This window comes from Dunckerocampus dactyliophorus, chromosome 1, assembly GCF_027744805.1.
Source record: "Dunckerocampus dactyliophorus isolate RoL2022-P2 chromosome 1, RoL_Ddac_1.1, whole genome shotgun sequence".
Lineage (NCBI taxonomy): Eukaryota > Metazoa > Chordata > Actinopteri > Syngnathiformes > Syngnathidae > Dunckerocampus > Dunckerocampus dactyliophorus.
Window position 1 is genome coordinate 49,804,511 of NC_072819.1, and position 23,734 is coordinate 49,828,244.

Genomic DNA, 23,734 nt, shown 5'->3' on the forward strand with positions numbered 1-23,734 from the left:
CACATGCCTATAAACACATACCTATAAACAAACACATGCCTATAAACACACACATGCCTATAAACACACACATGCCTATAAACAAACACATGCCTATAAACAAACACATGCCTATAAACACACACATGCCTATAAACACACACATGCCTATAAACACACACATGCCTATAAACAAACACATGCCTATAAACACACACATGCCTATAAACACACACATGCCTATAAACAAACACATGCCTATAAACACACACATGCCTATAAACACACACGCCTATAAACACAAACATATGCCTATAAACACACACATGCCTATAAACACACACATGCCTATAAACAAACACATGCCTATAAACACATGCCTATAAACACATGCCTATAAACACATGCCTATAAACACATGCCTATAAACAAACACATACCTATAAACAAACACATGCCTATAAACACACACATGCCTATAAACACACACATGCCTATAAACAAACACATGCCTATAAACAAACACATGCCTATAAACACACACATGCCTATAAACAAACACATGCCTATAAACACATGCCTATAAACACACACATGCCTATAAACACACACATGCCTATAAACAAACACATGCCTATAAACACACACATGCCTATAAACAAACACATGCCTATAAACAAACACATGCCTATAAACACATGCCTATAAACAAACACATGCCTATAAACACAAACATATGCCTATAAACAAACACATGCCTATAAACACACACATGCCTATAAACAAACACATGCCTATAAACACACACATGCCTATAAACAAACATATGCCTATAAACACATGCCTATAAACACACACATGCCTATAAACACATGCCTATAAACAAACACATGCCTATAAACACACACATGCCTATAAACACACACATGCCTATAAACAAACACATGCCTATAAACAAACACATGCCTATAAACACAAACATATGCCTATAAACACAAACATATGCCTATAAACAAACACATGCCTATAAACACACACATGCCTGTAAACAAACACATGCCTATAAACAAACACATGCCTATAAACACACACATGCCTATAAACACATACCTATAAACAAACACATGCCTATAAACAAACACATGCCTATAAACAAACACATGCCTATAAACACATGCCTATAAACAAACACATGCCTATAAACACACACATGCCTATAAACAAACACATGCCTATAAACACATGCCTATAAACAAACACATGCCTATAAACACAAACATATGCCTATAAACACACACATGCCTATAAACAAACACATGCCTATAAACACACACATGCCTATAAACAAACACATGCCTATAAACACACACATGCCTATAAACAAACACATGCCTATAAACACATGCCTATAAACACACACATGCCTATAAACACATGCCTATAAACACACACATGCCTATAAACACACACATGCCTATAAACAAACACATGCCTATAAACAAACACATGCCTATAAACAAACACATGCCTATAAACACAAACATATGCCTATAAACAAACACATGCCTATAAACACACACATGCCTGTAAACAAACACATGCCTATAAACACACACATGCCTATAAACACATGCCTATAAACAAACACATGCCTATAAACACACACATGCCTATAAACACATACCTATAAACAAACACATGCCTATAAACAAACACATGCCTATAAACACACACATGCCTATAAACACACACATGCCTATAAACACACACATGCCTATAAACACATGCCTATAAACAAACACATGCCTATAAACACACACATGCCTATAAACAAACATGCCTATAAACAAACATATGCCTATAAACACATGCCTATAAACAAACATATGCCTATAAACAAACACATACCTATAAACAAACATGCCTATAAACAAACATATGCCTATAAACACATGCCTATAAACAAACATATGCCTATAAACAAACACATACCTACAACCCCTGGCAAAAATGATGGAATCACCAGTCTCGGAGGATGTTCATTCAGTTTAAATTTGTAGAAAAAAAGCAGATCACAGACATGACACAAAACTAAAGTCATTTCAAATGGCAACTTTCTGGCTTTAAGAAACACTAAAAGAAATCAAGAAAAAAAGATGTGGTAGTCAGTAACAGTTACTTTTTTAGACCAATCAGAGGGAAAAAATTACGGAATCACTCAATTCTGAGGAAAAAATGATGGAATCGCCCTGTAAATTTCCATTCCCAAAACTAATATCTGCATCAGATTAGATCTGCTGGTTAGTCTGCAGTTAAACAGGAGTGATCACCTTGGAGAGCTGTTGCACCAAGTAGACCGACATGAATCATGGCTCCAACACAAGAGATGTCAATTGAAACAAAGGAGAGGATTATCAAACTTCTTAAAGAAGGTAAATCATCACGCAATGTTGCAAAAGATGTTGGTTGTTCACAGTCAGCTGTGTCTAAAATCTGGACCAAGTACAAACAACATGGGAAGGTTGTTAAAGGCAAGCATACTGGTAGATCAAGGAAGACATCAAAGCGTCAAGACAGAAAACTTAAAGCAATATGTCTTGAAAACAGAAAATGCACAGCAAAACAAATGAGGAACAAATGGGAGGACTGGAGTCAACGTCTGTGACCGAACTGTAAGAAACCGCCTAAAGGAAATGGGATTTACATCCAGGAAAGCTAAACGAAAGCCATCATTAACACCTAAAGAGAAAAAAACAAGGTTACAATGGGCTAAGGAAAAGCAATTGTGGACTGTGGATGACTGGATGAAAGTCATATTCAGTGATGAATCGCGAATCTGCATTGGGCAAGGTGATGATGCTGGAACTTTTGTTTGGTGCCGTTCCAATGAGATTTATGAAGACGACTGCCTGAAGAAAACATGCACATTTCCACAGTCATTGATGATATGGGGCTGCATGTCAGGTAAAGGCACTGGGGAGATGGCTGTCATTACATCTTCAATAAATGCACAAGTTTACGTTGACATTTTGGACACTTTTCTTATCCCATCAATTGAAAGGGCGTTTGGGGATGATGAAATCATTTTTCAGGATGATAATGCATCTTGCCATAGAGCAAAAACTGTGAAAACATTCCTTGAAGAAAGACACATAAGGTCAATGTCATGGCCTGCAAATAGTCCGGATCTCAATCCAATTGAAAACCTGTGGTGGAAGTTGAAGAAAATGGTCCAACCTGCAAAGCTGATCTGGCAAAAGCAATCAGAGAAAGTTGGAGCCAGATTGATGAAGAGTACTGTTTGTCACTCATTAAGTCCATGCCTCTGAGACTGCGAGCTGTTATAAAAGCCAGAGGTGGTGCAACAAAGTACTAGTGGTGTGTTGAAGTATTCTTTTGTTTTTTTCATGATTCCATAATTTTTTCCTCAGAATTGAGTGATTCCATAATTTTTTTCCCTCTGATTGGTCTAAAAAAGTAACTGTTACTGACTACCACATCTTTTTTTCTTGATTTCTTTTAGTGTTTCTTAAAGCCAGAAAGTTGCCATTTGAAATGACTTTAGTTTTGTGTCATGTCTGTGATCTGCTTTTTTCCTACAAAATTAAACAACTGAATGAACATCCTCCGAGACTGGTGATTCCATAATTTTTGCCAGGGGTTGTATAAACAAACATATGCCTATAAACATGCCTATAAACAAACACATGCCTATAAACACATAGCTATAAACATATGCCTATAAACAAACATATGCCTATAAACAAACATATGCCTATAAACATACATATGCCTATAAACATACATATGCCTATAAACAAACATACGCCTATAAAACATATGCCTATAAACAAACATATGCCTGTAAACATATACCTTTGTCTTGAATTCGAAAAAAAAATATTTTATTTTTCACTAAAGAAGGGTTCGGTGAATGGGCATATGAAATTGATGGGGTTCGGTACCTCCAACAAGGTTAAGAACCACTGGTCTAATGATTTTAGGATATAAACTCAAGCTATACATTGCATCTTGAGGGGGCTCACTTTTCCACACAGGGCCATGTAGCTTTGGATTTGTTTTTTCTCCCTTAGTAATAAAAAGTGTAATTTAAAAACTGCATTTTGTGTTCAGGTATGTTGTCACTGATATTTAAATTTGTTTGATGATCTGAAACATTTAAGTGTGACAAACATGGAAAAACGTAAGAAATCCTGAAGGAGGCAAACACTTTCACACCGCTGTATATAATAATAATAATTTCACTTTCAAACATTAAAAAGAATAAAACTTGCTTTCCGCCATATGTTTTTATTGACCTAACAGCTTTTCTTTGTTTCAATGTTACATAATTAGCTTTATTTTTCCTACAATGCAAAATGAAAAGCTATGTCATGAACTTAAATGTAAAACTTTATTATTGGTGATCCAGCAAACCATACAGTATATCCATAAAGAATCCTCTAACAAACAAACATATTGACTCTGAAACCAACAAAATAACAGCACTGTGACAGCTGGTGCCAGATCATCATCATCATCATCACCACCACCGTCACACAGGTTGGCTTCGTTGGGCAGGCCGAGAGTATTTAACAAAAGCCAACTTTTATAAACAATGAAAATGATCCGCGTCAATGACACGGGCTGGTTTAGTCCTTGTGAACGCAACGCAAAAATGGTCTGGAAGCACGTAAGCATGTGTGCCTGCCGTTGGCAAATGTCTCACATTGGGGGCAGGCAAGGAGCTTTAAAAGCCACTCGACTGTTATTAAAAGTCAACCTGCACCAGCTGTCAAGCATAGTGTAACAAATACAAGCATGAAAGCATTCTCGTTGTGTGTAATGTTAAGAAAAAAAAAGTTTCTTCAAGTCGGTTCAATTGAAACATGCACGGAGGACGCTCCACTTGAATTTATGACAACTTTAAATGGAGCTGCTTATCTCCCCTCTTTGTAACCACCGAGCGCAGGTCCTAAGAATACAAACATTTCGTTCAATGCAGTCATCAAAGCCCGTCCGAGGCAATGTAATGACAGCATCATTATTCCGTGCGTCTATAAATTGCAGATGAGCTCTAAGGCCACCTAGTTTTTGGAAAGGGGTGCGAAGGGGGCCGCGAACATGGCGAGAGGTAGACCGACGTTCGAGAGCGCCGCGGCCGGGCTGCTGTGTTTCCACACACACACACACACACACACAGAAATGCAGACACCATGACCACGACCCCATGAGACGAGCAGCGTAGCGACTGCACATCAAACACTGGGATGCGGCAACACTTTCCGGCCGGTGGCTCGGTGCGTAACGTACTTTCCCTTTGTCACCTTTGCTACATTCATCCATCAACACCTGGCAGGTGACGTGTCAGGTGTCTCCTCCCCTCCCCAACATAATGTGAGATGAAGTAAAATACCCCTACCCCCCACCAAAAAAATCCAGTTTAAACATAAATACCACAGAACCCTTTTAGAAATGAAATGTCTTTTTGACCTTTAAGAGGTGACACTGGTAGCATTTAATCATCTACATCCTGCTCTGTGGTCTGGTCCTTAATCGAGCCTCAGACTTTGGACAGGTAGTTAAAAACAAACGCTAAAATGATTCAAACAAAAAGCAGAACTTAAAAACGAAAAGAGGGCGGACGTATGTTGAAGTGAAGCCATGCAACCAAGCTTTGAGTACATGGAAAAGAACCAAAGCTTTCTTGGGCCTTGATGAAAACAATCCATTTTGATCTCTGGTGTGTGACGCTGTCTTTTTGCACACGCTCAACTAGTACACACGTTCTCTGGCACGTGCGCACGCGCGCGCGCACACACACGCACACACACAAACACACACACACACACACACACACCCCAAATTCTTAAGCAGGGCATGAGGAGTACAACTTTGGCAGGCTGACAAGATAAACGGTAGGGGGGAGGGGTAGAGGACGAGAAGGGCGGCTGCATCAGTTGTCCGTGAAAAAGTGTGCGGCCGCGTTGGAGAAGGGAGGGGTGCGGGGACGGGGCACAGAGGTCTTTTTTTTTTTTTTCACATGGACTCAAACTCATCGATACGCTGCTTTGTGTTGCCCTGCCGGATCTGACGCAGCGTTTTGTACTTGTCTCGGCCCGCTTTCACATTCTCGGCGTGCAGGACGTCGTTCTGGGTCTTCTTGGTTTCGTCTCTGGCGTCCGCCAACTCGGAACTTAAAGTCTGACGGACACAAGAAAGGGGCGGGGCGTTAGGAGAGTTCATCTTGGAGGACAAAGTGTGAGCATACTGGCAAACCTGAAACTAACCGCTGCTTGCAATGATGCGGCCAGAGACATAAGAATCATTGTAACCATTTTAAGAAGGATGAGAAGGATTTTTCCAACCGATGGCAGTTTGTCGACATGGTTTTCTAGGGCCTTACGAAATCCGTTTTATTTTTTCCAAAATTCTGTATTACCTAAATTCTGATTTTTCCATTTAGATTTTTTTAATTTTATTTTTTTCTTTTTGCACTTATTTTCCCACCACAGATTGTGTGTTTACTTGTGTCACTCAATAAAATGACTTCAATAAATCCTTACATCATTGAACAATTTTGCCTAATATTTGTCCAACTTTTCACTGCTACAGAATCGCATCTGTGCTTGTGGTTAAAGATGTACCCTATTTTCCAGACTATTAGTCGCACTAATACTCAGTTTGGCAGGTTCCGCGACTTATACTCCGGAGCGACTTATACTCTGTTTATATTTCTCCCCACACCAACAGCGGCGAGAGGGCGCTCTAGGCTTGTGTGCCAGTATCCGCTACTCCTATCACTCCTGTACCAGTAAAAATTTGCAATGTAAACATCAACTTATAAGACAGTTGAGACATATGCCACCCCAAAAAAGTCATATCCTGCAGATTACAATCTGCAAGTAAACTAGTTGTTTTATGTTGTTTACGCTATAATTATCTGAATAAGTTAGTATGTTACGTTGACATACCACCTACTGACATTACGTTAAAGGGATAGTTGGGATGTTTTGACATGAAGTTGTTTGACATCCTCATCAGCAGTGTAGTACATCAACAGTGACTCTACGGGGTTCCAGTTCAGTACAACTTCGTACCTGGAGCTGTTTCTTGACCCGCTCGTTCTTCTGGGCTTCAGTGATGCGAGCCTCCTCGCTGCGCAGGTCCAGCTGGCTGACGCCCTCGTTGGAAAGCTCAGCGCTCGCCTCGGCGTGGTTCTCGTCCTGCTCGTCATGCTCGCTCTCAGCATGGCCGCCCAGAGGGGTTGACACTGTGGTTATGGCAGTCTTCAGCTCCTCTTTGGTCTTCTCCAGGTCCTCCTGTGCGGACAGAGCCTGTGGGTGGAGAAGCAGAGCAAGTAAGGCCACACAGTTGCTGCTGGTGTACGTGTGTGTGGCCTGTGTAAGGGGTGCTGCACCTTGTGCTGCCATTCTGTGGCCTCCTCTTCTTTTTTCTTTTTGGCATCTTCCAGGAGAGCAATCTTGGCTGTGAATTCGGCAAGTTCAGCAGCCTGAAACGTTAAAAGGAACAGGTGTCGTCGTGTCTGTTTACACACACAATGCGAAGCGGGGCCTTGGAGAGACACACACCAGTTGTTCTTGGTTCTTCTGCTGGTCTGCAGCCTGTTTGGCCAGCTCGCCTTTCGCCTCCTCGGCTGCTTGTCTGTCCTTCTCCAACCTCTCGGCCTCCTTTCGTGCTTTCATCCTCTCTTGCTCCAACTCCAAAGCCAGGCGAGTCTGCTCCTCCAGCTCTGCATTTGCAAATCATTGCATGGTTTTTTCTTAACTTTTTGAAAATGGGCCGATGGATGGCAAGCACGTGACAACACCTCCATGTGATAAGATGGTCGCCAAGAAAAGCAAGAGTACCTTTTTGGGCTCTCATAGTCTGCTCTTCAATTTGTTTCAGCCTCTCCATGAGTTCTTCCTTCTCGCGTTCAATCCTCTCTTTCTCTTTCTCTGCAGCCTCTCGCTTCTTTTTCTCGTTCTCCAGTTGGGCCCTGACACATACAATACAATAGAAGATTGGAGTTTTGCTTATTTTTTACAAGGTGAAAAATGCAACAAATCCTAACGTTTTCTTTGTCTGCAGTAGTGGTTCTTCACTGGTTTGGCTGCGGGACCCACCAACACCCCTAAATGACAACCAATGAAGGAAATTTTTCAACTAAAACTTCTTAAATATCTTATATTTAAAGGCCTGTTTGCAACAATGGCGTGGGTTCCTAGAGTGCTGCAAGCATTATATCCATTATATCCTCTTTCTGCTAAGGAACAATACATTTTTGTCCACAAAAAAAACATTATTTCAACAAAATGTGAGTATGTAAAGGTTTTTTCAGAACCTGGTACATCTGAGGAGTTGAGCAGTAGCACACGGACCAACTGGTGCCTCTTCACAGCGCGCTCTTCTCCAGCGGACATAAAGGCGATATAGCAGTTTGTCGGACGGACGGCAAGTTTAGTTCACACTTGATGTCCTTCCCCTCCTGCTCAAGCTTGGCCAAGTCGCCCATAAACAAATATGCAACGCATTTCGTGGTGGTGTAGCAAGCAAACAGCAGGGACGCGGGATGCGTTCATGGACATCAAGTCTCTACAGTTTTTTTTTGCAAGACCAGCGACCCACCCAAAACGGCTTCGAGACCCACAAGTGGAGAATCACTGATCTAGAGTATGCCGACTTCTACATAGGGATGTCCCGACCCGATGTTGAGATTTTGATATCAGCCCAAAAAAACAATACTGGATTATAATCGGCCTGGATCTAAAATCCCCGATATTGGCACTTCCATACAAGCAGTCCAGTCCAGACTCCATGCCAGCACTTTTATCCAGCAGCAGCCCCCACATCATGCAGTATCCACATGATCACCACAGTGTGTGCTAGCTTGAGCTAGCGTGTTTAGCCAAGAGTACGAGTGATGTCCACCGTGTGGCTGTGTTTTTTGTTCAAGTCCGATAAAGACGTTGCAGCTGACTTCAAGACCTGTCATGCACAGAACCGGGGAAGCTTTATACGACCAATCCCGTAGCGCATTTGAAGAAGGATTTTTGCAACACCACGGCTATTTGAAGCATTTGCAAAGAGAGAGAGAGAAATTTCCACAGGACAGCTACGAGTCATTGGCTGTAAGAGAAAAGAGCCAGCCCCTTGTCGGTGGTGGGTAATGTCAGGTTTTAGCACGTCGAGCCTGGCAGCATTATGCCTATTGTTGATAAAACTATACACCAGATGCACTTGTACGCATTCAAACAGGACGTGCTTGCGTACCTCTCCATCTGCTTCTGGTGCTTCTCCTCCCGAGCCTGGGCCTTCATCTGCTGCACCTCAATGGTGTCGGGCTTTCTCCTCCTCATGTACAGCTCATGGTTCCCCATACACAACGCCAGGATGCGCTTGTTGATGCGCAGTCGTGGAGCGTAAAACACAAAGTCCTGCAGAGTGGGAAGACGCCAACTGCTTATTGTCTGAAGCTGCTAATAATTGCGCTGGTTACTCATTGCACGTGCTACTAAGACACTCACCGGTGCTTTCTTGTCAATGGGTTTGATCACAAACTTCTTGTCATTGAAGGAGATGTTTCGAATTTCACTCCAGGGGAAGCCAATCTTTGGAGTCAACCTGCAAGCAAAGGATGCACAACATGCGTAGGATGCTGGAATGCCGTCACCTATAAATTGACTTATTAAATATCGCAGTGTTTCCCATACGTTCATTTATCTGTGGCAGCCCGCCACTAATATATTTGGCTCCATCTTAGGCCTGTCACGATAATCGATAAATTGAACAATAAAAAGAAAAAAAGAAAAAACTAAGCCGCAAATTTTGCCGGCCTCGATAAATTGACATGTGCATCCATGCGTGCTTGTTTCGTCTCTTTACCACACAGGTTGGAGGACACGAGGGTTCACTGCATCTTGTCTGTGCGTGTTGGTGCCCCAGTGGAATGAACTGAAAGAGTGAACCCTCATCTCAGACATTACGTGAGGCGGGGCTACTAGTGAGTGGATACACAGAGTGCTAGCAGCAAGTTAGCCTCGTGAGCCAGCATACGCTAACATGAATTAAGGACCACAAGCGATGGTTTTTAAGGCGAATGCCACAGCCCCAGTGTGGGAATAATCGATTTTAAACTGAATGGACAAGGTGAGCATTGAGTTTTTTTTTGTTCGTTTAGTTTATTATGTTTAATTTATTTAAAAGCTCTCGACGTTCCAATTACAATGTTAAATACTCTTGAGAAATTAAAGTTTGCTTTTGATATGATGTACTCATTGTTCTACCGTATAATTAATTTTTAAAATGGTCTCAAAAAATCTAAATAATATCAATCATCAACAATAATTTGTAGGACAATTATCGTCCACCAAAATGTGTTATTGTGACAGGCCCGCTCTCTGTTAGGAGTCGGTATACATCCTAACTTTCCAAGCTTTATGCATTCAAAGTGTAAGACGGGAAGTGTTTCTTGCATCATGCATTTACTCCGTAATCAAATTCAAGATGAGATCCAGACATCGGAGAGTGTGCCATTACCTTTGCTGCAAAAGCTCTTGCAGAAAAACTTCCACAAGCGTGCGGTTTATCCTTTGACTAGCGGGAGTCATGACAGAGATAGTGCTCTTTTGTCGTTCGCTAACACTTCGCCTGAAATACGTGAACCAGGATTGTCTAAATTGTGGCCAGTGTGCCAAATGCGGCCTACTTTTTTTTTTTCCCTTTCGTTTTTATTTATTTATTTATTTTATTAAACAAATGGGGCCATGGGGTACTGTAGAAATAAAATTCAACAACAACAAAAACAGCAGCAAAAACAATGGCAAAAAGGCATACTTGTCTTTATATACATTTTTTTTTTAATTCTTTAAAAATAAATTAAAATGACACGCACACGTCATGGCCAATTATGCAAATTAGATGACATCATCTAGACCTCCCTGCAAGCCACCACCACAAATAGACTGCATCTCTGTGGGAAACACTGGACCCATATAACAATCATAACTAAATAGTCAAACAAAGCTACAGTGTGTGTAATCTCGTGATGCAAAAAGGATTCTATCGCATCACTCACTTGTCTCCGTGCTCGTAGATGTTAAGACCGAGTGCATCCACGCCCAGCCACAGCTGTGTGCCTTTCTTGTTTTTGATTTCAAAGTAGTTGACCCCGTACATCTCCAAGTCCTGGGCAATTTTTAAATACTCCATCATAGAGTCCTCTCTGGAGAGGAGAATCACACATTCCAATGAAACTGGGTCAACACGCTAAAAACATGTTTTGGCTCACAACAATGACTACACACACACACACACACACACACACACACCTTCGTTGTACATGACACAACAAGTCCAATCCACACATGCTCTTTCATCTTGCTCACACACCTGAGAATTCCTCTGTGTTCTTCATGCCAGGTCTGGATCCTGTCCTCCCACTGCTCCTTGGTTAGTTTGTGCTGCTCCAGGACTCTGCGTGCACACACAAAAACATCAGCTGATAGAACGCGAACAATATGGTAGGACATGGTCAAAACGTATGGTGGACCTCTGAGGCAGCAGTCGGTCGTGTGTGAGGTATCCAGGCTTGTGAACATCCTTCATGTAGTCTCCATATTTGGCCTGCACTGCATATGAGGCAAGCAACACGGCTGTTTCCGGCGGACAGTAGTTCTCATCGTTCAGGATGGCCTCTTTCACCTGAAAAGAAAGTGAATGAAAAATATATATTAAAAAAAATACACAAAAGCCACATTACGCTCAAGTATTGTTCAAAAATCTGTCAAAATCCGTGTTATTGAGCCAAGATATGGTTCATGTTCAGTATCTTGTCCAAGAACAGAGGATCAAACCAGCAACCTTCATGCTGGGAGACTACCACTCTACCAACTGAGCCATGCTGCCCCTCAATAACCCATCCACCTCACAAGTCTGGCAAATCAAGATGCTCATTAGACAGCATCATTATTGCAGTGCGTCTTAGGCTCGCCACAATAAAAGGCCACCCCAAAATGCGCAGTTTTATCACGTATCAAGTATCTGTACACAATTCCTGGAAGCTGAAAACATCCCAGTTCTTACATGGCCAGACGGCACATCAGACATGGAATAGAAAATGAAAAATGGACCCTATTTGGGGTGCTCTGGATGGGTGTTTACAGCAGCGTGTTCCAGTTCCTGCAAATCTCCAACAAGTACACACAGCCATCTAACATTGAAGGGGGGGTGGACCAACATTCCACATGCCACAATCAACAACCTGATCAACTCTCTGCAAAGATGTGTTACACTTGGTGAGGCAAATGGTGGTCAGAAACTGACTGCTGGCTGTTTTTCTGACTGCACATTTTGGAGCGGCCTTTTACTGTTGCCAGCTTATGCATTATTGGTTCAAGCATCTGACATTAGCAGGCGACTGCTCACCTGAAGGAAGAAGAGTCTTTGGGTTATCTCCTGGATAAGCTCCTCTGAAACATCCTCAGGAAAGAACTTGGCTCTGAACTTAAACTGCAGTGGGTTCTCTTTCTTTACGTCTTGCTGCGTCACCTGGACAACAAAAACAACATCCAGATATGACAGTGTGGAGGAGCAAGGCCTGAAGAAAATGGACCAATGCATAAAAAAAAGACTGCATTTTTTGGTGAAGCATCCTAACAAACCAGCCACTGACCTTCTTATTGAGTTTGAGCCAAGTTATGTAGCCCTTGCTGTCCACATATTGGAGGCCAAAGAACCAGACTTCCCGCAAGCCCACCGTCTTTACAACCTGATAAAAGACAGCAAAAGAATGATCACAAGTGTTCACACACAGGCCCACATAAATATGGACTGTAGACTGAACAGGATGCATGGAAAAGACTTATTTCTGACCTGATCAAAAAGCTGTTTTCCAGTGGTGTTAGGCTGAATGGCAAACTCCAGCTCTGCATCCATAGTGGTCACACGAACGTTGATCTAAAACACACATTCCCCACAACGTTTATACTCAAACGTGGGTTTTTTCTGTCTCATATCGCTCCATCTCACATGGCAACCAAGTGCCATCAACATCACAATGGTTGCACATATTGTTTGACTCCATGACAAACAAATGGAGAGATGCTTGTCTAAGGACAAAACATCCACCGTATTGCAGTACAGGACATCGTGCACACACGAAAGACTGTTTTTCCCTCAGTTCAGACAATATTCCTAAAAATGTTCCACAGAGTGGAATGGAATGTCTGTTCTATGCAAGGAATGTGTCTACGTCCTTCAACTGAGTTAAGTAAACTCAGGAGAGAAGAGCAGAGCCCACCTTTCATGGCAGCCCCAGTGAATCAGGGACGGGAATAAAGTCATTGGCTATTCTTGGCTTATGAGCGGTGCTGGCAACACAAACATGAGCAGCTGATGGCACAGGGAGAAAAGTGCTGACCTCTGACAATTGTAACTTCCGCCCTTACACACACGCACACACTGAACAGTGCGTTTCCTCTAAGCTGGGGAACAATAATGAAAGCTGCAAACTTGTATAGGCTCATTTTGTCCTCTTGTTGAATGCGTGTTCAGTTTCTTTTAATCAGACATGTTTCAGAAGGGTCTTCTGAAGCAGATGACAGTCAAACTTGTCACAATATTTTTTTTACTCAATACTACATACTTAAAAAAACTAAAATTCAATCAACACATTTGCAGTGCAACTCTGAGTGACAGGAGACAACAAGCGGTAACATAACAATGACGCACGCTGTCTAGCCAACGATGACATCCTGTCGGCACGTTTTCACTTAGGGAGCCAATCAATTCATTAACAGTGCGTTACGTAGTACACACCACTGTTTAGCAGGTGAGCTTACACCTAGTCCTGTCACAATAACACATTTTGCTGGTGGATAATTGTGCTACAAATTATCGTAGATTTTCGATAATCTCGGTGACATTTTTTTAAACCATTTTGTTCATGAGTTATTGCCGAGAGGTGTAATTCACATTTGAACCACTAGATCGTACTCAAGTACAGCGTAGGATGTGCCTGTGTGAGACATTGACACAGAAGTATGTTTTTGCAATGTTTTGTTTACATTTGCCGATCAAACGCCTCAGTAAGTGTTGACTGTCAGGACAAAGGCTCCGCTGTTGCTTCTCACAATGTGGCTGAGGCATTCGCCTTAAAAACTATCGCTTCTTTGTAGTCATTCATGTTAGCGTATGCTGGCTCACGAAGCTAACTTCTGATGGGGTAGTAGGGTAGCTAGTAGCCCCGCCTCCACAAAGAGGCTGAATGAGAGGAAGGTTCAGTTTCTTCCGAGTTTGTGTTGCAGAAGGGACCGGCAGGTCGGTTGAGAGCTGATTTACTTTTTTTTTTTTTTGGACAAAAGTAAAAGTACCACAAACATGGCATCAATTTTAAGTAAATTTGCAGGATAAAAAAGTGCCACAACAGGCTGCTTCAAAAACAGAAAGCAAAAGTCAAATTAGGAAATGAAAGTATACCTAATTAACAATATCAATGGTAGACAAGAAAGAAATGGAAAATGGAATGATCAACTAGGGGATTTCTGCAAGATTCAGATGGTTAATTGTATGAAAGCATGGCTTGTTTTCTCTGAGGTTAAGAATAAAGAAAGCCACATTGCCGTCTGTTTGCATTCATATTTGCATTCATAGCAGTCATATACAAAACCATGAAAAAAAACGTGTTAAGAGTGAAGCCACAAAATTCAAAGCACTAAGTGGCGAGGGACGACTGTATTTATAGTTTCTCTATACTCTTTGCGGTAATTAATGCTGGTCCATGTAGCGTCCACAACTTACTTTTTCCCTTACCTAATTTTCCAAAAATTACAACTTTATTTTGTTTAGTTTGTCATAATATGACTTTTTAAAAGCACGCGCATTTTTCTTTAATATTTCTGCTTTGTTACTAAAATTACTTTTTTCCTTACAATGTTACAAATTTAATTTCATAAAATTGACACTTTTTTCTTGTTAGAATAAGACTTTTTTTCTCTTATATTGTCACTTTTTTTGGAATTGGCGGTTTAATTTCTGCTGTTATTTTTTTATTTTCCAACTATTTCAACTTTCTTCTTCTCATAAATACAACTTGAATTAGAAATATTATAAACTATAATATTATAACTTTAAATACTCCACATAATTTTCCAAAAATTATTTTTGTTGTTTTGTTTCTCTTATTACAATTAAAAAATATTTTTTTGTTAATAGTTCCACTTTATGCTACTAAAGATTATTTTTCTTCAGATTATTATGTTATTCTCATAAAATTAGTATTTAATTCATATTTTGTTTCTTAATGTTATGAGACTTTATTCTTGTAAAAATTACTGTTTCTTTTCATTTTTGCTGGTCTTTTTAGGTTTTCTTGTTAAATTATATTTTTAACAAGGGGGTGAGGGGAGGAAATAAAAAACAAAAAAGAGCATATTTGCATTGATTTACAAAATATTAAACTGGCCCTTGCATTCTTTCATTTTTCACTACATGGCCCTCAGTGGAAAACGTTTGGACACCCCTGGCAGTGTAGACATGCTCAAGTACACCTGCCCAAGATTCCATCAAGAATAAATTAGGAAAATACTGTACATGAATGAACGCATACACTTTGAAATGCTACTTATGTATATGCATTGTCTCAAAATAAAACATGTGGATTACACTCATTTTTAACATGCTTGTAGATACTTCAGAAAATGATTTGAGAAACGTATCTGTCAATGACCCATAAACAAGACATTCCATCACATAACTCCAGGCAGAGAAATGTAAATAATACTAGAAGACTATCTCACATTCCTTTTGAAATGCAGCCCACCCCACATCAGTATAACCTGTTCATGGCCGGCTGGCTTAAGCCACAGTGTTAGTTTCATGAGGAACTGCCTCATTGACTTTTCATTATAGAGAACATAATGCCAAGCCCGGGTTTCCAAGTGACCGGGCCTTGAATTTCCCTTTTTCTCTGTTTCTTTGAGGCCCGTCAGCCACCGGCAATGGGCTGTCAAAGAGCCAACCCTTGTGTGCTGCGCCTTGGCCAAAACACGGTCAACCCAGAGTACAGTTAGGAGGAATCCTGTGTGGACCAGACGGTCAGTTAATCCTCTCCTGTCCTGCGGAGAAGGATGGGGCGGTGGGGGGTGTACAACAGTGTGCCAAGAGATTGACGCAGCTAATCAAATAGTGACAATTGAGCCTGTACTGACATCACGCTGTCTGGTCTCGCCACAAAATGACTGGAAACGTCACAACTAATGACTGAGTTACTTTATGAACGGAGTGAGTGAACCCTCCTGTTAGTCATTCAGTCTTTATTACGCAAGCAGCGTATTCCACACACAACGTTGCTAAAAGTTTATCAATGCAAATGAGCTAACGTCTGCATTGACACACTATGTGAACTTCAAAGTATTTCCGGGTTATTTCTGTGTCTTTTTTATCAATATCAAATTCAGAAATATTGTGATTTTTATGTAAGTGCAATTTTTGCTAAGAGAGACCGAAGAGTCCATTTTATTCTTTTTTTGGTTTATTATGTTGCTTAATTTATTTCATTTGAACGTTCTTGACATTCCAGCTTCAATGTTAATACACTCTTGAGTGCTCTTGAGACATTAAAGTTGCTTTCGATAGTGTGTAATTCCGATCACATTCATGAAAAAAATTGCCTCAAAATAGCATTGACAATAACATCGTTCATCGGTGCTAATTTGTGGGACACTTATCGTCCAGCAAAATTGTTTATAGTGACAGACCTAAGAAACCATCCCTTATTCTGTTCATTCTTTTTTTGGGAGATTGAACAGAATAAGAATTTCATTGCATAGTATAACTACCTGTTTTACTGTGCATGTGACAACAAAACTCTTGAATCTCCTATGCCTTCATTCATGTTAGCGTGTGCTGGCTCACGAGGCTAACTTGCAACTAGCACTAGTGCTCTGTAGCCACTCACTAGTAGCCCCGCCTCCACAAAGAGGCTGAATAAGAGGAGGGTTCACTCTCTCAGTGCAATCCACTATAGAACCAATGAGCACAGACAGATGCAGAGTGAACCGTCTTGTCATACAGCCTGTGTGGTACAGAGAGACGAGATGAAACACACACGCATGCATGCACATGTCAATTTATCGAGGCCAGGCATAATTATAGACTTTGTTTTTTTTTATCGTTCGATTAATCGATGTATCAAATACCGTGACAGGCCTACTGACAACTAACAGTGAGGGCAAACGACAGCCAGAAAAGACAGGCAACAGGTAAGTTAACACACAACAATGAACTACCATTCTATGTGGGTAACAAAGTGCTAACACAAACACCTAACTTAAGTGTCCACAAGGCATGCTGAGTACGATAAAAGCATTATGCGATAGAAACATCAATTGGCATACGGTAGAGATTGCGATGATGGATTTTGATGACGCAATTCAGCAGTGTCCTGGGAAAATAATTGAGAATGGCAAGCTGCACCACCAAGGAATACGCCCACCAAGGAATATATTGTGATGTATATCATTATCACACAAGGCTGCAATGTATATCACAATAAATTGCAGGCTATATCACCCAACATGGTGGCCAATTATGCAAATTATGCAATGACATCATCTAACTGAAGCATGATGCTGAGCTTTGGTTGAATCCAGTAGCTGTGTGAATGCTCAACTGTTTTCATTCATTCATCACTGAGTGCTATTGAGAGACCCCCTCACCCCACCCCCTTTCCATTTCAGTAGTAAAGATGGAGTCTTAGACAGACCCCTAGTTAAATGTGCAGCTGTTTTGTTTCTGTAAGCAGTTTAGGGGCTTTGCTGAGGGAGGCCTTAGACACACCCCCCCAATTCAATCAGTAGAGCTGCTAATCTAACCTGCTGGGCTTAAAGCAGCTGTCTGTCCCCCTGATTATCCCCCCCTGCTGAGCAAGGCCGGCCACAGAGTGAGAAAAAGGAATCGCAGCTACAGAGAAAAACAGAAGCGGGGGAACATGCATGCTGTGAATGACAGGCAGTATCTGAACAGCTTGCATTGATTTTCCAGGGATAACAACGAGGAAATAGAAACTTAACACATTGCTTTGTGCTGTAAATGAGGTGAAGGGTCAAACACATTTGGTATTGAAACTCCTTTCTCAGAACACTGAATAATAGTTTGCCGGTTAAAATTTCTAAAAACAATTCTGACAAGAGCACACACTACTTCCATGTTTTCATGTTCATTTTAAACTCCTCCCTTTCCTGAGCAAACCCCACTCATCACACCCCGTCGCAGAACTTTCGATATGACAGGATGTGGACATATGCTGAACCCCAATGACCGTAGCAAGCGCCCTCTTCAGCAAACAGGAAGTGAGGACTCTTCCTGTGGGGTGCGCTCACCATTTGTCACACTACCAGATGACACAATTTATTAGGAGGCACACAATGTGTTTTTTTGTTTGTTTTTTTTAAAATTAAAGTCACATGACCTACTCCGGTTGTTTCCGTAATAAAATGGGGGCGCATTAACGCTGCAGCCGCGGGTCTTCACGAGAGTCACAAGCACAACTGGGGTACCGCTACGAGTGCACAGCTAAATGTCAACATTCATTTTACAATTATGTAAAAATGAATGTGCAACTTGAATATCGACAGCTGATCTGTATCCTTGTCTGCTTGTGAGGATGAAGCCACATGACCATTCAGACAAGTCATGAAACGACCATAACTAACACATTTGGTTTTAGTGCCGTTCATATCCAGGGTCTCTGGTATTCCCTTTACGCTTTAACAGACAATGGCAGCAGTGTTGCAGTTGCATTTCACTTCACACGCTGGCTGTTTACTTGGAAGAGGCCTTTGGAGAGCGAGAGCAGCTTTACGGATCAAGAGGACACTTCCCACCTTGGTCAAATGTACATTGCTCTCCAACCAATACGAGAACTACAACACAGACCAGTTTATAATAGTGGACACTGCCTTCTTATATGTAGCCCAGAGGTCATACAAGACATTCTGAAGGCTGAATTTGACAAGCGTCAAAATCGACTTACACGTTTGCCAGCCACTTGTGTAGTGTGGTAAAACAGATGCATACAGCATTGCCAGTGGAACATTGGCATGTCTACTGCCAATATGCTGTAAACTTGACAAAGCTGCAGCTGCCTTGGTCAGCATTGCTCGGTATAGCGGGAGTAAATGGACATTTACTTGAGATACCATTTCTGAACATGTTCTGTGGCTAAATAACATTTTGTGACTGAAGTAACTCCACAACGGCTGCAGCAAGATGCATGTGTGTAAATTGGTTCTATAAGTAGTGTAAAACTCAGTTTATTCTGCGTAGTCACCACGCTGCCCCTTCCAACACCGTTATGAACAAGTTCTGGCTCAGGTTTGTATTAATTATGTGCAATTCTTAGCTGAAACACTAGGGGCAGTGTTTCCAGAGAGTCCATTCACTGAGCAATTGTCGACCATTTTAGCAATGGCTACTGAAGAGAAACGGATGTGTAACAGCGTTTTTTTATTGTAAATGTTGAGCCAAAGTGACTAGAGAGTGGTTTTGATCCCGTGTGGCTTTTTCGGGCTGGGCCCCAGATCACGGATGCAAGTGGCTGAAATGAGTTTCCTCCCGAAGAGATGGGGTGAGGAGCTCAGTCAACCCGGAAGAGCTCAAAGAAGAGCCGCTGCTCGTTCACATCAAGAGGAGCCAGTTGAGGTGGCTCGGGGCATGTAGTCTGGATGCCTCCCGGACACCTCCCTGGTAAGATGTTCCGGGCAGAAAGGAGAAGGCCCCCAGGGCAGACCGAGACACTGGAGGGATTACGTCTCACAGCTGGCCTGGGAACGCCTTGGTGTCCTCCCGGTGGAACTGGAAGATGTGGCCAGGGACTGGGAAGTCTGAACTTCCCTACTGAGACTGCTGCCCCCGTGATCCGGACAAGCGGTAAGAAAATGGATGGATGGATGGATGGACGTTGAGCCGAAATCAGAGAATGTGCCTACTACACTAAGTCCCCAACTAATGAACACAATTGGTTCCAGACGACCGTTCTTATGTTGAATTGTTCTTAAGTCGGGGAAAAGGTAATATTACCAATGATATAAGTACTACATGTATGTGTATACATATACAGTATATGTGTATGTATGTAAATATGAGTTTGGATGCAGTAGTAATATTAAACGAGGATAATTAATAAAAACAATAAAAGTGATAATAATACATAATGATACATGTTATTTACCTTCGAAGAGGAGTTGCCGATCATACGTCGTTCTGGAGGAGTTGGAGGAGATATTGAAAAAAAGGACAAGTCGTCCGTCGTGGTGGTTAGACTCTTCTAAAAGAGGTAGTGTTCTGTGGCTGGTGTAGAATTAAGCAGGCCTATTAACTCTTCATAAACTTTAATCACACACTCTGTCTGGGTTGTATCATTTAGCTTTCCATTTAGCTTTACACCGCATCTCCCCAGAGTCTAACTCTTCCTGTGTTGGTCTCATTAGCTCTAAGGCTGCATTAGCAGTGTCACAGTGCCCTCTGCTGGTCAAGCATGTATAGTAGCAGTATAAATACTGATTGAGCGACGGACTACAAGGCAAAATAAAATAAAATATAGACTGGTCGGCTTGTGTTCGTATGCGCGAGTGTTCGCTAGTCTGGTGTTCGTAAGTTGGGGACCTAGTGTACTGTGAACGAGTTCTATACCTATGAAAATGATGTACTGAAAGCCACCCAATCACAGACCGTAAGGTCCGCGCATCACTACTAGGGTCAGTATTGTGATGCCAAAACGGAACATTCATGCAAAAAACATTTATTAATTCACTTTTTATGCCGCTTAGCTGGAGCCTATCCTAGCTGACTATGGGCAAGAGGCGAGGTACACCCTGGACTACAACCACTCACACTTACATTCATATCTATGGACAATTTACAGAGTCTCCAATTAACGTAATATGCATAATTTTGGAATGTGGGAGGCAGCCGAAGTACCCGGAGGACGTACGAGGAGAACGTGCAAACTGCACACAGAGTTACCCAAACAAACGTATGAAGCCAGACCTTCCAGCTGTCCTGACTGTGTGGCCAACATGCTAACTATTAGGCCATAACAATGCCTTTTGAAATGTAATCAACAAATTGTCATAATTATCAGAGCAAAACCAGCAATTTTCAAGATTTTACAGTAGTTCAAGCACTCTTACAGCCTTTTCTCGTGTTTTTTCTGTAAAAACAGCACGATTGGTTAAAATGTGGCGTGAAAAAAAGTGTCGACACTAAGCGCAAGGACGAGGGAGGGGTTACACACAAGCAAGCTGGAAAAATGAGGAGAATGAGCAACTGAAGACAAAAGGTGATCCAATTTGTGTTTCTGAATGCCAATCTTCACTAAAGACTGGCACCAACTGATCCGGATGCTGCTTTTTCTTTTACTTTTGCACATCTTAATTTATATTTGGGTGTGAAATGTTTGGTTATTGTTGTGTTGGGTCACTGTCAATAGCTGGAAACTGAATCAATGAAATCAATTTCAGCAGGAAAAATAAATAAATCTTGAGCTGTTCTACAGCCGAGACGGACGGCTCTTTTTAGGGAGGCGAGCTGCAAGAGTCGGCTCCCTTAAAAGAGCCAAAATTCCCATCACAAGTGCATTCATTTCACACAGTTCATTATTGATATTCCATTCTGGTGACGTGCTATGCTGTCATGTTGATGCTCAGAATTAGTGTTTGTGAATGCGCATCGCTTGCCGTTGGTGGATAAGCACTGCTGTTGACGTGGTGATTTGAGTTTAAAAGGAGCGTCAGACTGTGTGTGTGTGTGTCTACAAGATGTTGCTTGCACAATATCACCTTCAAGCACTTGTTGCAGGTTAATTTAGCACCGAAATGAAGCACCACTTAATTTTTCAGTGTGGTTACTACCGCATCTCCTGTCGCTGTGACATACGGCTTCAATTTATGTTTTTGGGAGGTGTACATTTAGATACTCCCTTTTCATCATCCTCTTACCGGTTTAGGCATCTTTGCTTCCTCTCCTCCTTAAACCAAACAGCTGAAAAAATTTGTCACAGGTCAGCTACAGCACCTCTTATCAAAGGACCTGAAAACAGAGGAAACACGACATTGAAGCAAGCATCGACAAAAAAATAAAAATTAACAAAAGCTAAAACGGTTATGGTGCATGAAAGCACTGGATTTGCACTCAGCAAAATTGCTGTGTGTTTATTCAGGATGGCTGAGCTATTATTTGACCTAGTTTTAAACATATCAGTTCCGAAATGTTGCGCTGTTCCGCACAAGAACATTAAAAGGTCAAGAACAAAAAAAAAGCCATGTGGCAAAAGAAGCGTCCAACCAAACTGTTATGTCATCCTGATTTTGTATGGATATTGCTATGGTAGGCTTCGAAATACGATCCAGTGTTGTAGTGCGCCACTAACGAAACGTCAGATTTGTAATTAACTCGGAAACACGCCGGCGTTTGTCGAAATGTGCACTTATTACGTTGCTCTGCGTTCAGATGGCTATCTGTTCAACGGAGGACTCGTCACAGTGCATTCGGTTCCACGTAGCCTTAAAAGACACCGCGGTGATGGAAGTCATGGAGCCTGTTAAGGAAAATGTTTTAGCAGCTGTGGGCTGGTGGCTTTTTAGCTCCTGGGTCATGCCCACTTGTAGCTCGTAAGTAATCAGTACAACATTCTGTTACAGCCACGATTTACCCAAACAGTAGACGACACCCCAAAACGCCTGAGGCAGAGTGTTGGCTAAACTCTATGACATGACGAAAACACAATAAAAGACTGACGGGCGCAGTTTTTTTGTACCACGTATATCTACGTCACGACTTAAAAGGTTAGTTCCCGTTAGGGTTACTCCTCCAAAATGTACATGGTACACCACTTAAGGCATGAAAGGCTACCATTTTACTAGCCAGTGGGTGTCGTCTAAATAACGGGATGAGCCTAATGGTAGCCGCGGATACACGTGAAGTTTTAACAAAAACATGTCAGCCACCCAAGCGTCATTTTGAAACCGAAGAGGGGTCAAACATGTCGACAAATAAAGCTGATTAGGTATATAGTAAGCCAGCGTTAGCTTCCAGTTTACAGCCCAGGCAAAACTGCGCATCTAACGTCTTGAAAGACATCGAACACGAGGATATCCGCTATTGCATCAAACTTGAGTTGCTCATCGTTTAGGGAGAGGCAACTCACCAGGGGCAAAAAGTATCTCTCTCGACTGAGAATAAAGCCTGGCGTCTTTCGGCGTGGCGAATTACACTTGGTGGTGGGGAAAAAAACAGCAATTCGTGGAGACGCCTTCTCTGTATCTCTTCGTGCGTTTACAGAAGCAAAGTCCCACAGACATACAAAAAGCGTTGATGTCTCACAACCGTAAGGCGATTTGAGAGGCTAGCCCACCGGAATACACTATCACGGCTTCCGGTAGCAGGATTGAAAAAATAAAAGCCCACAGCAAACTGCGACCACTTCCCGCAGTAGGAACAATACCAGCTATGGTTCCAAAACAAAATGTGTGAATAAAGATGCAATTTTACACAAAGCTTTAAAATTGTAATAAAATACACATACTGTTGTCGTTAGTAACAAATTGTCCTGAAAGCATTTTAAGAGATAGTTCGCCTACACATGAAGTTATTTAGTAAGAGATAATTCGCCTAAACATACAGTTATTTGCAGTAGTATTTGTGGAACTAAATATGGGCTTTAACGTAAAAGAGATAGGGAGTTTTCACAAAA

General features: G+C 41.7%; 1 protein-coding gene across 2 annotated transcripts; it reads right to left on the minus strand.

The window, feature by feature from the left end:
- Nucleotides 1-4,374: 4,374 nt before the first annotated feature.
- Nucleotides 4,375-23,406, minus strand: LOC129187438 (radixin-like). Of its 2 annotated transcripts, XM_054786721.1 has the most exons (15): nt 23,189-23,406; nt 21,981-22,071; nt 12,856-12,939; nt 12,656-12,751; nt 12,409-12,531; nt 11,534-11,685; nt 11,374-11,457; nt 11,060-11,206; nt 9,510-9,606; nt 9,256-9,419; nt 7,851-7,981; nt 7,572-7,732; nt 7,400-7,492; nt 7,080-7,316; nt 4,375-6,183 (listed from the first exon to the last, which is right to left on the minus strand). In XM_054786721.1, exons 2-15 carry the CDS (start codon nt 21,990-21,992, stop codon nt 6,019-6,021), a joined length of 1,746 nt encoding a protein of 581 aa, XP_054642696.1. In that variant the 5' UTR covers nt 21,993-22,071; nt 23,189-23,406; the 3' UTR covers nt 4,375-6,018. The 2 variants fall into 2 exon arrangements, with proteins under 2 accessions (XP_054642696.1, XP_054642705.1); XM_054786730.1 differs by lacking the exons at nt 11,534-11,685; nt 12,409-12,531; nt 12,656-12,751; nt 21,981-22,071; nt 23,189-23,406 and having other exon boundaries at nt 12,856-12,914.
- Nucleotides 23,407-23,734: the final 328 nt, after the last annotated feature.